The sequence below is a fragment of the Marmota marmota genome, unplaced genomic scaffold, assembly GCF_001458135.2.
Source record: "Marmota marmota marmota unplaced genomic scaffold, marMar, whole genome shotgun sequence".
Classification (NCBI taxonomy): domain Eukaryota; kingdom Metazoa; phylum Chordata; class Mammalia; order Rodentia; family Sciuridae; genus Marmota; species Marmota marmota.
The window spans coordinates 6407496-6427494 of NW_025999891.1; the positions used below are offsets into that span (position 1 = coordinate 6407496).

Consider the following 19999-nt stretch of genomic DNA (forward strand, 5'->3'; position numbering starts at 1 on the left):
TTTTTTTTTTTTTTTTTTTTTTTTTATTGTTATTTTGAGACAGGGTCTCCTAAGTTGCTGAGGCTGGCCTGGAACTTGCGATCCTCCTGCCTCAGCCTCTCTAGTCACATCACTGTGCCTGGCCTCTCTGATGTTTTGTTCATTTTTTCAATCTTCATCCTCTTTGTGTTTCAGTTTGAATAATTATTACTATTTACTCAAGTTTACAGACCTTTTCTCCTGCAGTATCTAATATGCTTTCAGTGCCATAGTGTAGTTTTCATTTCTGTAATTTTTTTTTTTTTTTGTGGTGCTGGGGATCAAACCCAGGGCCTTGTGCATGCAAGGCAAGCATGCTACCACCTGAGCTATATCCTCAGCCCATTTCTGTACTTTTTATTTGGGTCTATTTTACTCTGATGTGTTTCTACTTAACATGTACTCAGTCTTTCCAATAGTTTTTTTTTTTTTCATTTGTTCTTTTTAGATATACATGACAGTAGAGCACATTTTGACATATTATACATACATAGAGTATATAGTTGTTTTTTTTTTGTTTTTTGTACTGGGGATTGAACCCAAGGTTATTCAGCCACTGAACCACATCCCCAGTCTGTTTTTATTTTTTATTTTGAGACACAGTCCTGCTAATTGCTTAGGGCCTCACTAAGTTTCTGAGGCTGGCTTTGAACATTCCATTCTCCTGCCTCAGCTTCCTGAGTTGCTGGGATTACAGGTGTGTGCCACATAGACATAGAGGTTTTTGAACATAAGGAGTACAATGACAGTAACTATTTTAATATTTTTAATCTATGTATATCTATTATCTGTATTGTCTCTGGTTTGGTTTTTCAATTGATTGTTTTTTCTTTATTATGGATTGTATTTTTCTATTTCTTTGGATAGAAAAAGAACATATGCTCTGGAATTAATGCCTTGGGGCTTCTGGGGGTAGAGATCAGTAATTTATTTTTTTAACTCTATCCTCCAAAGCATCTTTAGAAATATATATTTCTTGCTTCTAAAGTCAATTTACAATAGGGATAAGCTGAAGTTGAACAATAAAATTTATGTTCTGTTGTCATTTTTTCCTCTATCCTCTTCTGACCTCAAGCAAATGTTGAGCAACTCACTAAAGGGATTGTGATCATTACTTGTTTCAAAAATATGTATTTCTTTGGAAAAGAGTGTTTTCCAAATTTTCCGTTTTCCAAATGGTTGGTTTGCCTTCTCTATGTGGGCATAAGTAACAATATAGTGATTTTTTTTACTGCATTGAGCATTTGAATGTAAGAATGAAAGAAAATTTCTGTATCTTTGATTTTTACCTGATAAGGAGAAATATACAATCTTGCTACCTGTATAGTTTTAGAATGTTTATCCTTAAACACAGTTTGTTTTGTGCAGAAAAATTAAACTCTCCTAAGAAAGTTGTTACTTCACCAAGGAAACTTCCTCCATCATCACCAAAAAGTAATGGGCAGAAGCGAGGAATTCCCCCTAAAACTTTGGCAAATTACTTTAAAGTATCTTCCAAGTCCAAAAATAATGAAGAAATAGGAGAACTTCTGGAAAGTAATAAAGGTAAATCATTAAATTGACAAATAAACTTGGCATTTTATTTTTATTTTTTTAGTTGTCAATGGACTTTATTTATATACAGTGCAGAGAATCAAACCCAGTGCCTTACACATGCTAGGCAAGTGCTGTACCACTGAGCCACAACCCTAGCCCAAACTTGGCATTTTTTAATAATAATGGTCCGGATACATGAAAATATGCAGATATTTCATGAGTTCCTATTGCTGTTATTGAAAGCTGAATTATACTGAAGATTCTACATATAGAAGTTCTGTTTCAGTTTTTTTTAAATGTATATTTATTTTAGTTATAATGGACCTTTATTTTATTTATATATGGTGCTGAGACTCAAAGCCAGGGCCTCACACATGCAAGGCAAGTGCTCTACCCTGGAGCCACAACTTTATTTTACTGGCTATTTACTTGAGGAGCTGTTTCAGGAACCACCTCAAGTTCAAGGGCAATCTATGTAACTTAATATGACCATCTCAAAATTTAAAAAAATAATAATGAAAAGGACTGAGGATGTAGCTTAATGGTAAAACACTTGCCTAGTATGTGTAAGCCAAAAATGTTGATTTTTGCCTAAAATAGCAATATTTTATTTATTCAGGAATTAAAAATTCTTTGGAACAGAAGCAAATTACTCAGACTAAATCTGCAAGTGTACCTAATTCAAACGTCAAAGAATTTGGAGCTGAAGAACCCAACAGGAAAAATGCAACATCTCTTATTCTTTTTGAGGAGGTAGGCTTACAGAGGTACAACATTCATGACATCTTGGTAAAAATTTCTTTAAAAAGATACTCTCTCTCTCTCTCTCTCTCTCATTCCTCCCATGGTGCTGGGGATTGAACTCAGTGTCTTACACAGGCTAGTTAAGTGCTCTATCACTGAGCTCCATCCCCAGCCAATCTATTTGATTAAAGCAAATGAAACTGTTATCTCTTGAATTTTTTTAGGAAGATAATTAATGCAATTCAATGTTACTAATTATTTAATGATCATAGAAATTATTCTGACCTTCATCTATCCACTTACAGGTGACTGCATTTTTTTTGGTTTTAATGTTTAATATTTGATAATCAAAAAAACTTTATAAGATATAAGCTTTCATCATGGGCTGACAATACTTTTTTAAAAATTAATAAATTTTGTCTCTCACAGGCGTATAGTATTTTTACTGTGTATACATAATTGAGATCTAGTAAGTATTTTGTTACTTGTTAATATTCTAATAAATGGTTTGTAGGTTGATGTCATTTTTGATGAAGATGCTGGTTTTTTGAATGCAATCAAAACATTCATGGCAACAACGAAACGACCTGTAATCCTTACTACAAGTGGTATGTAACAATGATTTTAGTACAAAAAATTACTTTTGGTTAAAATGTTTAGGAAAGCCTCTACTTTTGTTCCTTTAAAAATTAGTTGACTGGTCCACACAGTGAGGTGTACCTATAGTCCCAGCTGCTCTGTAGACTGAGGCAAGTGGATATCTTAAGGATTCTTCAAATTTGAAGGAAAAAAAAAATTGATTTGCAACCTTCGGTAATTAAAAACTATTGTATTATTTCACAAATAGCAATGACTTTTTAAAAATAGGTACTACATTGGATAACCATGTTGAGTATTAGATATTTAGTAAGCTGATCACAGCCTGGAACACAGATAGATTTATGGATTAGCTAGTGTTACAATAGGAAAAAATATCAGATCATTTTCTTTCTTCTTCATTGTATCTGTAATTAGATCAGCAGACCTCATTTTCTAGTCCTTTCTACAGTTACTTAACATTGAATTTAAGCCCCTTATGACACTTCCAATATGGATTATTGCACATTTTAGCTAAAGTAAGCTATCATCAACCTAACAGAATCTCCTTTCTCGGGAATTAGCATTGCATAGTTTTCAAAACTCGTACAATTTCCTTTCTTTTAAAAAAAATTACAAATATTATATTTTCATTTTTGTCTAATATTTTTCATTGCATTATTCAGGAGACTAGCTCTGCCATAGACTTCTAGGAAAATGTGTATGTTTTAGATTTTACCTACAAATTGATGGCCCATTTAACAGTGATTGTGTTCTAAAAATATTTATAAAAATCCTGTTCATCATAAGGTGGTAGTTTAATTAAAAGATCATAATTACTTTAGGTCAAGATGGAAAGTTAGTTCCATAAGGATCAGTGATGTGCATGGTATTATTGTTTAGTAGACTCCCCTTACCTGCTGAGGATACTTCCAAAACCCCCAGTGGATACCTGAAATATCAAGTAGCACTGAGCCCTATATAATAAGTTAAATTTATAAGTAAGCACAGTAACAGATTAACAACAAAGAATCAATTAGAATAATTACAACAATATACTGTAAAAAATTACTCTTTGGACTTTGGGACCATTATTAAGTAAAATAAGAGTTATTTGAATGCAAGCGCTGTGATAGCCACAGAAATCAATTTGATAACCAAGAACTAAATGACTGACAGAAGGGAAGCATATACAGCATGGATATACCTAATGAAGTGATGATTCATCTCAAGCAGGATAGCTTGAGATTTCATCACATTACTCATCATGTCATGAAAATTTAAAATTTATGAATTGTTTAGTTTTACAGTTTTCTACTTAATATCTTTGGATCATCATTGACTGTAAGTAACTGAAACTGCAGAAAGCAAAACCATGGCTAAGGGTAGACTACTGTACTTTCATTATTAATGAAATGTTTAATATTTTGATAGACAAGTATAACTGGGAAAAGTTACTTAATGGTGTTAATGTTTAATTTTTTTTTTTTTCCCTGTAGATCCAACATTTAGTTTACTGTTTGATGGCTGCTTTGAAGAAATCAATTTCAGTACTCCTTCTCTGGTAAGTTTTGAATTTTGATGATCATAGATTATACACCATAATTATGTGAAAGTGATTTCTTATTAAATTTAGATATCATAATTTAAAAATGTGTTTGCTAAGGGATATATTACAACTTTTGTTAGTTTTAGGGAACTTCTGGCTTTTTTTTTTTCCTTAAAAAAAGATTTCTAAAAAATAATTAAATTTTTTCTGTATTCAAATGTTCATTTGGGTTCCCCCCCCCTCCCAATAATAGTACCTAATTAAGGGAAAACATAAATATAGTTGAAATTTGAACTTTCTTAGATGTACTGTTCAATGAATGTTAACATATGTAAAAGCCCCCAAAAATCATCACTGAGATCAAAATATAGAACACTTCCATCACCTTCTAAACTTCCTAATGGCCTTCTGGTCAGCATGACCTTCCCAACTAGAAGTAACCATTATTCCTTTTCTGGTTTTCTTCACTGATGAACATTGCACTTTGTTTATTTTTTCTTTTAACCTTTGGAAAAAAAAATTCTTTAATTTTAAAATGACATACATTGAAATTGACTTCTTTGGGTGTTATGTTCTATGATCTTTAATACCTATATAGATTCATGAAACCATTACTACAATTTGGATACAGAATAATTCTCTCACCCCATAAAACTTCTTCATGTTAATGTCTATTAATTGAGATTAGTTTTGAAATTTCAAATAATAGGAAACAAACATTAAGCACCCTTTCGTATCTAGCTTCTTTCATTCAACACCAGGTTTTTTGGATTCATCCATGCTGTTCTGTTTGTGGAATTGTTGAGTCATATGCAGTAGGTATTTGTTTAATTGTTTTTTAGAGTCTGCCAGATAAACCAGGTGCAATGGTATGTATCTCTAATGCTAGCAACTCAGGAGGCTGAGGCAGAGGATGGCAAGGCCAGCCTGGGCAACTTAGCAAGATCCTGTCTCAAAACAAAAATTATTATTATTTTTTTATTTTTTTTAATATTTTTTTTTGAGAATTTTAATATTTATTTTTTAGTTTTCAGCGGACACAACGTCTTTGTTTGTATGTGGTGCTGAGGATCGAACCCGGGCCGCACGCATGCCAGGCAAGCGTGCTACCGCTTGAGCCACATCCTCAGCCCTCAAAATAAAAATTAAATAGGGCTTGGGGATATTGCATAATGGTTGAATACCCTGTTTTTAATTCCAGTGCTGCCAAAAAAAAAAAAAAAGAATCTGCCAAATAGGTCTGTGCATGAGAATTGCAGTTATCAGTCTTTTTTTAACTTTAGCCACAATGATGTTATTCATCTGTGTTTGTGTTCATGTGGTTTTTGTTAATTACTTTATTGAAAAATAATTTACATAATAGTAAAATTTATTCAGTCTAAGTGTATTGTTCAATGAGTTTGACAAAATGTAGCTATTGGACATGTGCATCAAGATTTGAACATATTTTAAGTGTGATGTGGTAGCATACATCAAGTAATTCTAGCTATTTGGGAGGTCCATGTGAATTCTGGGCCAATTTGGACAACACAGTGAGACCATGACTTTAAAAAAAGAAACAAAAGTCCTTTTGAAGTAGGATTTCTGTTAGAGAGTGAATGTAAATGTCAGCACACATTGAAGAGTCAGTCACAAGAATGTACTTGGGAAAATATGTAGGAAAATAGATATCAATATATAAGTTAGGAGATCAGACAAAGTATAAAGTGAGTGATAGGATTAGAAATATTTTCAACAGGGCTGGGGATGTGGCTCAAGCAGTAACGAGCTCGCCTGGCATGCGCAGGGCGCTGGGTTCGATCCTCAGCACCACATAAAAATAAAGATGTTGTGTCCACCAAAAACTGAAAAATAAATACTAAAAAAAAAAATTCTCTCTCTCTAAAAAAAAAGAAAAGAAAAGAAATATTTTCAACAGGGGGGTGGTTGAATATATAATCTTAGGAAGAAACAAGTATGTAGTTACCAATAGGATTGAAATTTGAAAGCATTAGGCAACGTAGACATGGATGTTTTTAGTAATCCATGCTCTCCTTAAATTGAGGCTTTGGTAGAATCTTAAATGTGGGCTTTGCATTAAAAAAAATAATAAAAAAAATAAAATAAAAAAAGGAACAAAATGAACATCACCTCAAAGATTCCATTGTGTTTAGACCCTTCCCCTACTCCTAAGCCCTGTCAACTACAGTCTGTTTTTCTGTCACTGTAGTTATGCTTATTATAGAATTTAATGTAAGTGAAATCTTTTTCTTTTTTTTTTTAAACCAGGGATGGAATCCAGGAGCACTTAACCACTAAGCCACATCCTCAGCCATTTTTATATTTTATTTTGAGATAGGGTCTCATAAAACTTTTTTTTAATATTTAGTCATGTAATGTGTCCTTTTTTTTTTTTTCCTCTTTTAAGTTAGCAGTGTTCTATCATATGGATGTACCTCAGTGTGTTTATCATTTCACCTGTTGATAGACATATGGGTTACTTCTAATGAAGTCATTTTTTAAAAAATTTTTAATTGTAGATGGACATGACTTTATTTTATTTATTTTTATGTGATGCTGAGGATCAAACCCAGTGTCTCAACATGCTAGGCAAGTGCTCTACCACTGAGCCACAACCCCAGCCCCCAAATTTGTTTTTTATGGAATTGTTCTAGCTATTGTATGTCTTATTCATTTCTCTCTATTAATTTTAGAAACAGCTTGTCAACTTTATAGTTTATTCTAGGTATTGCATTATATTTACAGATGAATTTTTGTAAAACTGACATTAAACAATATTGAGTCTTCTGATTCATGAAGGGAGGTGTTAATTTCTATAAGCAAGGTTTTATAATTTTAATTGTACATACTTTGCACATATTTTGTTAAATTGAGTCCTTGGTGTATCAATTTCTGTTACTATAAGGAAATATCTGAAGTTGTGTAATTTTATAAAGAAAGGAGGTTTAATTTAGCTCCAAATATGGAGGTCCAATGGAATAGTGCCAGCTTCTGCTCAGCTCTTGTGAAGGCCTCATTGAAGATGGCACCACAATGGCCGGAGCACCTGAGCTATATCAAATAGCTCCTGCAATATGGAGAAAAAAATCAACAGAGTGAACAGTAAAGTATAGAGTGGAAATAAATTTATCAACTATCTAATAAGGGCTTAAGAGCCAAACCATAAGGAATTCCTACAACTCAATACCAAAATAAACAACCAGGTTTTTAAAATGAGCCAGTGACTTGAATAAACATTTCTCCAAAAAATAAAAAAAAAAATACATATGGCCAACAGGTATATGAAAAGATGTTGATTATCACTAGTCATTAGGGAAATGCAGATTAAACCACAATATGATATCATCTCACACCTGTTAGGATGGCCATTAGCCTTTCTACTACTTATTATTCAATTATTTGATGAGGGAAAAACATTAAAACTTGATCTTTGATTATAGATTTATATATAAATATATATTAATTTTTTTAGTTATTGATGGACTTTTATTTATTTATTTATATGTGGTGCTGAGGTTCGAACCCAGTGCCTCACACGTGCTAGGCAAGCGCTCTACCACTGAGCCACAACCCCAGCCCTGGATTTATCTATTTTTATTTTTAATTCTATCAGGTTTTGCTTCATAAATTTTTTTTTGGGGGGGGCAGGGGTGATGGGCATCTAACCCATGGGCACTTTACCACTGAGCTACATTACCAGCCCTTTTCATTTTTTTATTTTGAGACAGGGTCTCACTAAGTTGCTGAGGCTGCCCTCGAACTTGTGATCTTCCTGTCTCAGTCTCCCAAGTCACTGGGATGCTTCATAGATTTTAAAGCTCTACTATTTTATGCATTTATATTTGGGATTGCCATATTCTCTTGATCAGTTGATTTTATCTGATTTTTTCTGATTTTAATAGCATACAATACTATTATGAATATAATTCCTTACATTTCTTGTATCTTTTTAATATTTAAATATTTTTAATATTTTTAGTTTTCTCATTTCAGTCTATCATCAATTTCAAATTAAATTCTGTGATTGGCATAGAATAGTAGTCAAAATTTCTCTTTTCTCATGGATTTCCACTGGTTCCTACCCTTATTTACTGAATATAATCTACTTTCCCCCATTTAATTGCTTTGGTATATTAAAAAATAATTTTAGTTCTGTACACACATGTCAATCTCTTTCAGGATTATTTATTTGGTTGCACCGATGTATTTGTCATTATTGCCAACATACTTTTGCTTTCTTTAAGACAGAGTTTCACTCAGTCTGATCTCAGGCTCCTGGACTCAAGAGATCCTCTCACTTCAGCCTCTTCCCTTAGTACTAGGATTATAGGTGTTTGCTACCACACCTGTCTTTACCATATTTCTTAATTTTGATGACTTTATAGTTAATGTTGATATCTGATAGTTTGTTCCCGAGTCTGGTCATTCTTCAAGTTGTTTTGGTTTTTCTAAGTTCCTTGCTCTTTCTTTTTTAAGTATTGAGGCTTGAACCCAGGGCCTCACGCATGTCAAGCACACATGTGACCACTAAACTTACCTCTAACTTGTTTTTTACTTTAAAAAAGACTGCCAGAGCTGGGTCTGGTGGCACATGCCTATAATCCCAGCAGCTCAGGAGGCTGAGGCAGGAGGATAGCAAGTTCCAAGCCAGCCTCAGGATAAACGAGGCACTAAGCAACTCAGTGAGACCCTGTCTCTAAATAAAATACAAAATAGGGGGTTGGGCCTGTGGCTCAATGGCAGAGCACTTGTCTAGCATATGTGAGGCACTGGGTTTGAGCCTTAGTGCCACATAAAAATAAAATAAAGGCAATTCTGTCCATCTACTACTACAAAAACAAAAACAAAAACAAAAACTTTTTTTTTTTTTTTTTAGTCCAAAACAGTGCTGGGGATGTGGCTCAGTGGTTGAGTGCCCCTGAGTTCAATCCCCAGTACCCCCCACCCAAAAAAAAGGGGATGAGGATATAGCTCAGTGGTTAAGCACCTCTGGGTTTAATCCCTGATACCAAAAAACGACTTCCAGCATTTTGATGGGAATTATGTTACATTCATAAATCAATTTGAGAGAAAATTGGCATCTCAATATTGAATTTTTCAGTTAATGAACATGGTAGAGTTCACCATTTATTTATCTTTGATTTTTTTTAAACAGTATTGGTGGTTTTTAGAGGCATAACAAACCTTTCTTTAAACTTATTCTTTGGTATTTCATGTTTCTAATGCTCCTGTAGACTTTATTCTTTGGAGGGAAAGTGGGAGGGTCCTAGGGATTGAGTGGATCCAGGGTGCTATACCACGGAGCTACATTCCAGCCTTTAAGTTTTTCACTTTGAGACAGGGTCTCACTAAATTGCTGGGGCTGGCCTGGAACTTGAAATTCCTCCTCAAGCCTCATGAGTAGCTGGGATTACAGGTGTGTGCCACCATTATTGGCAATTTTACTATCTTTAAAAAAAAAAAATCCTTATCTACCTATTCCAATATCTGTATTATCTTGTGTTCAGTTGCTCTTGATTACCATGTCTCTAAAGTATTGGTTATTTTTCTAATTTTCATGTGTCTGTTTAGATTTTCCTCCTGGACTTTGTGAATGATATTATGGATACCCGGATCCTGATAGTTCCTCTGAACAACCATTTGCCTGCAGTTTATTGCAGCACAAATTTGTGCTTGGTCCCTGTAGTTTCAGTTGGGCTGTTTTTAGAGAGGCCAGATTTGTGTCCTGTTGGCTAGAATTTCTGTTTCTTTACCTTCTGGATCCTTTCCTCTCTTTCAAACACTGATATCATTCCAGACTTTGTCCTCCAGTTCTTTAAGTCAGTAGCTGGGAGTTGCTCTCTGAATTTTATCCACCCTGCTGCAGCATTCCCTCAAAAATAATTAAAGGGGTAGAGGGGATTCACCCAGGGCCATTTAATGAATCCCTCTTCAGTTTTCTCTACTTTTGTTCACTGTCTTGTACTTTCAGGTGGCTAATTTATTTGCAGTTAATTATAAGTTTATAGTTATTTACACAGGCCAGGTTTTCCTGGTATTCACTACTCCGATATTGGATATAGAATTCCCAATTTATGGTAAACATAAATCCCAGAAGTATGCAAGAGTAAATGTATATTTGTAGAATAAAGGCAAACAATTCAAAGGGATATTTTTTTTACTTGCCTTATTTAGTATAGTGAAAATGCAATAATGATTTATGAAATTTAAGTACAATTTATTTCTTTTAGTTTTCAAGGTAAAAAAATTTTTTCCATAGGAAACAATGTAAAGAGAATTGTACATATATATATGTCCATATATGCACACACATATATTTTATAAACCATACATACTACTGGAATACTAAATAAAATGAAAGAATTCTTTTTGTCTGTTAACTCATAACAAATAAAATGTTTTAGATTTTTCCCCTTTTATTTCTTATTTACGTACATATATATTTTTTATTTTTCCTTTTTTGAAGTTCCATGGATTGAACCAACGGATGAAGTACCACTGAGCTAAATCCTTAGCCCTCTTTATTTTTTTTATTTTGAATCAGGGTCTTGCTAAGTTCCCCAAGGTGGCCTTGAATTTGTGATCCTCCTGCCTCAGCCTCCAGAGTAAGCTAGGATTTTAGGTACACACCACACACCTAATACATATATGCTTTTATGCACTTGTTGATAGTTTCCTAATTGCAGTTTTAAAAAATCATGTGTTTTTCAGTGTTGTTATAGTATTCATAATTTTGATGGCTATGAAATATTCTCTTGAGCTATACCATTACACAATCCTAAGGGTTTTTCAAGATTTGTAAAATGTGTTCAGATTGGAGAACCTTCTATAAAAGTTTCCTGGCTATCCTGGATTATATACAATAAATAGAAATAGTATATGTATATATGCCTTTCATTTGGTATATTGCTTTATATGTTTTAGAGCAATTTCGTTCTTTAAAATATTGTGAACTATAGCAAAATTTCTTTTAGATAATGTTTAGATTTATTATTGCTGTATTTCTTTCTATTAATTGCAACTAACCATGTTTCTCTTTCTCTCCCACTCTGTCCCTGTTTTTAAGCTAAATGTTGCCACCTACCTACAAATGATATGTTTAACTGAAAATTTCAGAACTGATGTAAAAGACTTTGTAACCTTGTTAACTGCAAATGGTTGTGATATCAGAAAAAGTATCCTTTACCTACAATTTTGGATTAGAAGCGGAGGTGGATTTTTAGAAGAAAGGCCATTATCTCATTGTCGTAAGTCCATATGTTATATGTTATAAGAGAAATTTCCATTATGAGACTGTCTGTCTGTCTGTCTGTCTGTATTATGTATTATGTGGTTGTACTAGAGATTTAACCCAGGGGCACTCTACTACTGAGCTACACTCCCAGCCCTATTTTTACTTTTATTTTGAGGCAAGGTCTTACTGAATTGCCAAGGCTGACCTCAAACTTGTGATCCTTCTGCCTCAGTCTCCAAATTGCTGAGATTATTAGGCATGCACCACCACACCTGGCAGGACCTAATTTTAAAATATATATCAAAATATTTAAAAGACTAAAATTTTTGACCATCTAGTTATCATGCTAATCTTCAAAATACATATACATATCTCAGCTTTGCTCATAAGAAGTTTTGTGAACTTTACAAGTAAGTGATTAAGATTATTAAACTGATCCTAGAAACAGATCTTCTCCTGCCTTTTCTCTCCTTTCTGTGTAACCTCCAAAATTCAATCTACCTCTTTGAACTTGTTTCTTCATCTGGAAAATTAGAAGTTTAAGCTAGATAATCTGGAAATTGCTTTTGATTGTGTAGTTGTTCTAAGATTTTAAAAGTAACTGGTTGTAGCTCAGTGGTAAAGCACTTGCCTAACATATGCAAGGACTTAGATTCCATCTCCAACACTGCAAAGCAAAAAACAACCCCCCCCCCCATTTCCTACCTCCTCAAACATTTGATTGTTTAATTTTCTAAACTGTTATTTATATGTTTATAAACATGTTTGGTATAAAATAAATAGAATTATAATTATTACTTAGCAACTTCCTTTTTTCACTTATTAAAGTCATATTGGTGGCTAGGGTTGTGGCTCAGTGGTAGAGCACTTGCCTAGCATGTGTGAAGCACTAAGTTCAATTCTCAACACTGCATATAAATAAAATTTTTTAAAAAGGCATATTGGTGATGTCTGTACATCAGTGTATATAGATACATCTCATTCTTTTTATGTGACTATTGTAAATAAGCTTCCTTTTAGCTTATTTAGTAATCTGTAATTCTATGTTTCCCAAGAACTTTATTTCAGAAGTGCTTTTGTTTCTTATTGCTTTTCAGTCTTCATGGTGACTTAACTCAAAGCACAGACACTTATTGAATACTTTCTCTGTGCCAGGTGCTGTGTTATCATGAGTAAGCCATGTTTCTTCCCTGAAGAAGTTGCTAGTTTGTGCTTTCCATGCTCCATAGACCCTGTTATGTAGGTTCAGATTCTGATCTGGGAAATACATATTTAAGTAGAACCAAGATGAAGTTCTATAATATTAATGCCCTATAATTTTTTGCCTCTAATAAGCTCAGAATTTTTACATATTGTTTTTTTTCAAAGTAGACATACCTCGATGTTTAATTCAATGTAAGCTGATAGCTTTAACTATTTCTCAAAAGGTAAATATAATAAATAGAAAATGGGAAACATCCTGGTATTAAAAACAAATGAGTTGGGGCTGGGGTTGTAGCTCAGCTGTAGAGTGTTTGCCTAGCACCTGTGAGGCACTGGGTTCAGTCCTCGGCACCACATATAAATAAATAAAATAAAGGTATTGTGTCCACTTACAACTAAAAAAAATATTTTTAGGGGCTGGGGATGTGGCTCAAGCGGTAGCGCACTTACCTGGCATGCGTGCGGCCTGGGTTCGATCCTCAGCACCACATACAAACAAAGATGTTGTGTCCGCCGAAAACTAAAAAATAAATATTAAAAATTTAAAAATCTATATATATTTTTTTTTTAAAAAATGAGTTAATAATAACAATTGCCATGCCACTCGATATAAATTGCCATACCCAAGAACTTTTTTTTTTTTTTTTTTGGCAGTACTAGGTATCAAGCACTGGGCAAGCACTATACCACCCCCCTTAAGAACTTCAGAAAGCACTGGCCAGGGTTGGGGCTCAGTGGTAGAGTGCTTGCCTAGCATGTTTGAGGTACTAGCTTCAATCCTCAGCAACAAATAAAAATAAAATAAACATATTGTGTCCACCTGAAACTAAAAAAAAAAAAAGAAGAAGAAGAAGAACTTTAGAAAGCAGAATCTAAGTATAACACAGTTTCTTTGAAGATCTTACATTTTCATTCCTGCTTTTAAAGAAACACAGAGACTGCCCAAGGTGGTAGTGTGTACCTATATTCTTAGTTACTCAAGAAGCCACGACAGGAGGATCTCAAGATTAAGGCCATCGTTGGCAATTCAAATATATATAAATAAAATTATTTCTCTACTACCACTTTTTTTTTTTAGTTGTAGATGGACATAATACCTTTATTTTATGTATTTATTTCCATGTGGTGCTAAGGATCAGGTAAGCACTCTGCCACTGAGCTATAGCCTCAGCCCCTTCCTCTACTTATTAAAGGTAGCACCCATTAGACCTTTATATCTAATCATATATAATATTGCTACAAACTTAGCAAAGTTTGTACATCATATATATATATATGATTTTATATGTATTGTTATGTTTTTGTTTTGTTATTACTGTGCTGGGCACTGAACTAGGGCCCTATATGTGTTTGGCAAGTGCTGTACCACTGAGCTACACCTCCAGCCTCCTAGTTTTTTTTTTTTAAGATGTTGATGGACCTTAATTTTATTCATCTGTTTATATGTGGTGCTGAGAATTGAACCCAGTGCCTCACACATGCTAGGCAAGCGTTCTACCACTAAGCCAAATCCCCAGTCCTAGTTAATTTCTTTTAAGTAAATTTTTGGAATTTTATTTTGCGAGGAGGACATATTGAGAATTAAACACAGGCCTCACACATGCTAGGCAAGCACTCTGCCACTAAGCTATATCCCCAGTTCTAATCACGGAATCTTTTTTTTTTTAAGAGAACTTATTTATTTATTTATTTATTTATCCATTGCTTGCTTGCTTATTTATTTATTTATAAATTTATTTGTTTATTTGCTTTTTGGTTTATTTATTTATTGGTGTCAGGGATTGAATTCAGGGGCACTTGACCACTGAGCCACATCCCCAGCCCTATTTTGTATTTTATTTAGAGACAGGGTCTCACTGAGTTGCTCAGTGCCTCACTTTTGCTGAGGCTAGCTTGGAACTTGTGATCCTCGTGTCTCAGCCTCCCGAGCCGCTGGAATTACAAGCATGCACCACCTTCTTTTTGTGGGGGTGGTTATTACCAGGGATTGAACTCAGGGGCACTTGACCCCTGAGCCACATCCCCAGCCTATTTGTATTTTATTTAGAGACAGGATCTCACTGAGTTTCTTAGTGCCTCGCTGTTGCTAAGGCTGTCTTGGAACTTGCTATCTTCCTGCCTCAACCTCCCAATCCCCTGGGATTATAGGTGTCTGCCACCACGCCCAGCTGTGTATATTGATAGAACTAGATTACCAGTCTTTTTCATTCTCCCCCCACTCTTTTTTTGGTACTGCAGATTTAACCTAGGGGTGCTTAATAACTAAGTCACATCCCCAGTCCTTTTTATTTTTTGATTTTGATACAGGTACTCATTAAATTGCTGAGGCTGGCTTTTGAACTAGTAGTCCTCTAACCTCAGCCTCATGAGTTGCTGGGATTACAGACATTGTGCCACTGTGCCCAGCAATTTTCAATCTTTTTAATCTTACCAGTTTAAAAGGTGAAACATGGACAGTATTTAACTTTAAATTTGCATTTCTGTGATCACTAGAGAAATTGCACATCTTTTTCCCCCTTGTAGTCCTAGGTTTTGAACCCAGGGCTTTTTTCATGCTAAGTAGGTCCTCTGCCACTAAGCTACAACTTCAGCAGTTTACATTTTATTTATTGATTGATTAATACTGGGGATTGAACCCAAGGGTGATCTACCACTGAATTACATCCCCAGCCTTTTTTACATTTTGAATCAGGGTCCCAGAGAGTTGCCCAGGCTGTCCTTGAACTCGTGGTCCTCCTGCTTCAGCCTGCCCAAGGATTACAGGGGTGCACCACCAAACCTTCTATTGCATGTCTTTTATGAATTTAATAGGTAATTTTTACCTGATTTTTTTTACCCATTCAGTCTTTGCACTTTTTCTTTTGAGTTGTATTGAAAGCCATCATCACCTTATTTGATGTAGGTATTCTCTTGAAAAATTAAATGCATATATAGAAAACAAAGTGGAATATGGGTCCAAAGAGTGTCAAAGCATCTAATTGTTTGATAAAATTTGTTTTAAATATGTATAGCTTTTTCTTTTATTGTAGGAGGAAGTAGCAGAAATAAACAACTAGCTTGCTCTGAAGATGGCCCTGCTTCCAAAAATAACACTAGAAATACCAAAAGCAATCATGTGGACCTTCCCAAATGTGACACTGGCTGTGTTGAGACCTTGTTTGGACTCAAGAACATTTTTTCCCCATCTGAAGACTTATTTTCATTTTTAAAGGTATTTTAATGTGTATTTGGAATGTTACATTTATATTCCTTGTCATCTGTAAAACAACAATTTCAGAGTAGCTGTTAAAAGACTTTTAATTATTGAATTGGTGTATATTACTAAATATTAGAACATTTAATTTCTCCAAATTAGCAGTCTAAATTTAGTTTTTAGACTCAGTTCTATTTTCATGTATTAAGTGGAGTCTAATAAAATTTTAAGAGGTAAGTGACTAAGTATTTAAAGATAGAAAACACTATATTTATATCTGTAGAAAAACATTCAAACTATGTACTGTTATAACATTTCTGTATTCAAAATTGCTTTTCAGCACAAAATCACTACAAAGGAAGAATGGCATAAACTCATCCAGCTTCTTACAGAATTCCACATGCAGGATGTAGATTTTTTATATAGCAATCTTGAGTTTATTCTACCATTACCAGTTGATATCATTCCAGAATCAAAAACCATTTGTGGCTTATCAATAAATGTGGATGCCAGTGCAGCAAGGAGCATGAAGTGTCTTGCTAGGAAATGTACTGAAGGAGAGCGGCCATTGAATAAGTCACAGAAAAAGAAACATAAGAAAAAGATCGTGACACTAGATGATAGTGATTTATTTGACAATGACTTGGACTTTTCTGAATTTATTAACCTATCACCTGCATCTTCCTCAAATTTAGAAGAAAACAAGACCAGAGACAGCAGTTCAGGGACAAAGAACCTGAACAATAGTTTAGAGTCTAGCATTGAATCTATTCCTCATCCTCCTAAAACACCAGCGGGGAAAAAAAGTTCTGTCCTTGTCTCTCATTGTTTAAATTCTCTCACTGAGTTTATGGATAACATGTCCTTCTTGGATGCCCTTTTAACTGATATAAAGGAACAGAAGGAACTTGGGAAAAATGACTTTCGTTGGACAGATGGAATGGTTAAAAGTGGACTTTGTGATGAGTTTAGTCTTGAGAGTAATGATGGATGGACTTCTCAAAGCTCTAGAGAACTAAAGGCAACTGCAGAAGCTCTTACCTTTACTAAATGTTCTTCTACTATTTCAAAAGCATTGGAATCCTCCTTGAATTCTTGCAAGAAATTAGGAAGAGATCCAACCAAGGATCTTACTTTTAGTGTTTCACAAAAGCACAATAATGTATGCTTTAGTCAGTCAGCAATTGATTTAGAGTAAGTCTTCTTTTGCTTTTTATTTTTCAGATAAATGACAAAGGGGAAATAACTCGTTTATTTATTCTTACTAATTTTAAAATGCTGGGCTATTGATCATGTTAAGTCATATTAATAATGTAGCTTCTGGGCTGGGGTTGTGGCTCAGTGGTGGAGTGCTCGCCTAGCCGTGTAAGGCCTTGGGTTCGATCCTCAGCATCACATAAAAATAATAAATAAAATAAAGGTATTGTGTCCAACTACAACTAAAAATTAAATATTTTTTAAAAAATAATAAAGTAGCTTCTAATGAAAATTAAGAAGACCAGAGTGATTTCTAAGGAAGATTAGGGTGGGCTAGATTTGAAAAACCCCTAAGTGACAGGGAAACACGTTTGCCAGATAGCAGATAGCCATTAAGATTTTTAGTAAGAGCTGGGTGTGGTGGCACATACCTGTAATCCCAGTGGCTGTGGAGGCTGAGGCAAGAGGATTGCCAGTTAAAGCCAGCCTCAGCAATTTAGCAAGGGCCTAAGCAACTCAGTGAGACCCTGTCTCTAAATAAAATATTAAAAAAGGGCTGCAGATGTGGCTCAGTGGGGTTAAGTGCCCCTGAGTTCAATCCCTGGTACCAAAAAAAAAAGTAAAAATTGAAAAAAATATATATGTATATATTTTTTAGTATGTATGAGAGTAATTAATGACAAGAAATTAATCTAGAAGTATCATCCAGTATAGATCAGAGGCAGAAAAACTGGTTAAGTTTGCAATTGTTATTTTTATTGGGCATTTAAAAATTATGTATTACTTTTAATTTCCAGCAGTGCTTGGAAGAGGATATCAGTCATTAAAAGTGTGTTTTCTAGTCGATCTCTTCTGAACCTGGGTAATAGACAAGCTAGTGTAATTGAATACCTGCCAGTTCTCCGCAACATCTGTAGGATTGAGAAGCTAAAAGAACAAGGAAAAAGTAAAAGAAGGTAAAGGCTCTATAAAAAATAACATTTTAGAGAGCTATTTCAGGATTAATAAATATTCTCAAGAGATGAAAATGTTAACTTATATTTTTCTTTGTAATTTTGACAGGTTTCTGCACTATTTTGAAGGAATTCATCTTGACATTCCAAAAGAGACTGTGAATACTTTGGCAGCTGAATTCCCTTAATATTCTCCATTAATGTCTTGTACAGATTATGTGGTCCTTTAGATGCATTTTTGTATTATGTTGATTTTCATGGAAGAGTTTATTTCTCTTAATGTACATTTAAAACAGACTATTTGTATTTTTTTATTGTGCAAATATTTAAAGTGAAAAAGTTGGATTATAAATTGTATATATGATCATAGTTTTTTTCTGCATTTTTGTATAATCTAGTTTTGCTTTGTTGATGTTGTTTTGTATGTGACTGAGCTGTTTATTGGAAGTAGAGTTCACTAAGATATTTCTCAAGATGTTTCAATACAAAACTAATCTATCATCTTTCCCTTTCCTGTTACCTGTAATCCATCCCTTTACAAGTGTCAGTGTTCTGTCAAGTTGTAAATATGAAGTGCCTAAATGGTAATCTTTTTAAAATAAGTTTACACAATACAGAACATAAAATTATATATGTAATACTCAACAATTAACTTCCTAGGAAGAAAATTATGCCTCATTTTCCAAAAACATAAGAACTTCCTGGTGTTTTTATCTAGTATACTCCTTCAGCATATTTTACCATTGAATCATTGAATATTGACAAAGTAAAATCAACATTCTAAATTATAGTTTTCTTAAATTATTTTTAGGACCCCCACATGGGTGCTATCTTCTATATTTTGCCAACTCAAATCATTTGCTTTGTAAATTTTTCTTACATTTTATATATCTATTTTGGCCAAGCTGGGGTTCTACCATAAGGTTTCTACATAATAGCTATTTCTATTTAATGTTAAAGTTTGTTTTGTTTTTGCAGTGCCGGGGATGGAACCCAAGACCTTAGGTATGCTAGGCAAGTGGTCTACCACTGAGCTACATCCCCAGCCCGATTGTTTGATAAGGAGTCTTGCTATGTTGGCCAGGCTAGCCCAGAATTCATAGGCTCAAGCAATTGTGCTTCAGCTTCCAAACTAGCTGGTATTGTAGGCACATGCTACCATGCCCAGAAAGGTTGATTTGGCGGTGGGGAGGGAGTATATATTTTTATTTTAGTGATAAGACTTTAAAATATCCCATCACTTGAGATCATTTTGCAATTGGATAATCAGGTGTGTTTAAAATTGCTGTATCTATATTTCAAATGTTTATGTTAATATTTAGAGATTTTAGCTGATGAATTGTATTTTTAACTCAAGGATCCTCGTTTTATAGTTTTTAAAAGCATAGATGCATACCTGTTTACAAATGTATATGAAGATGTTTTTACCTTATTGTGGTAAGCCATTCTTATAGACCGTGGCCGCCATTAGAAGATGGCGCCGGCTTCCACTGTGGTCTGTGATAAACAACTCCTTTTATGGAGAGTTGGCGCGTAATCCCTTACCACCCTATGAGAGAGATCCATGTAGCGGCTTAGGATTGGGATGCGGGGGGCTTTATTAAGCTGTGCTTGGGTGTGTCGGGCACGGGCGCTAGAAGATGATACATGACTCAAGGCCTGAATAAACTGTTGAAAGAAGAATCCTGTGTCGTGTTTCCCTGGCTGGCGAGGGGTCGCGACAATTGGTGGCCCTTACGGGGAACATATTCCTCGAACCCAGGATCCAGAACTTTCAGCAGTCAGGGTGGTGCACC

At 34.4% G+C, this 19999-nt stretch overlaps 1 protein-coding gene across 7 annotated transcripts in view; it reads left to right on the forward strand.

Moving 5' to 3' along the window:
- The window catches only part of Atad5 (ATPase family AAA domain containing 5), a 57504-nt gene extending 38513 nt beyond the window's left edge, over positions 1 to 18991 (forward strand). For 4 of the 7 annotated variants that reach the window (XM_048794662.1, XM_048794653.1, XM_048794670.1 and 1 more), the window contains 9 exons: positions 1387 to 1563; positions 2174 to 2307; positions 2813 to 2906; positions 4374 to 4438; positions 11490 to 11670; positions 15890 to 16071; positions 16394 to 17247; positions 18048 to 18206; positions 18313 to 18991. In XM_048794662.1, the coding sequence (XP_048650619.1) occupies positions 1387 to 1563; positions 2174 to 2307; positions 2813 to 2906; positions 4374 to 4438; positions 11490 to 11670; positions 15890 to 16071; positions 16394 to 17247; positions 18048 to 18206; positions 18313 to 18391 (1925 nt within the window). In that variant the 3' untranslated portion in view covers positions 18392 to 18991. The remainder of the gene's footprint in view (positions 1 to 1386; positions 1564 to 2173; positions 2308 to 2812; positions 2907 to 4373; positions 4439 to 11489; positions 11671 to 15889; positions 16072 to 16393; positions 17248 to 18047; positions 18207 to 18312) is intronic. The other 3 variants (XM_048794657.1, XR_007344208.1, XR_007344210.1) reach the window with 3 other exon arrangements.
- Positions 18992 to 19999: the final 1008 nt, after the last annotated feature.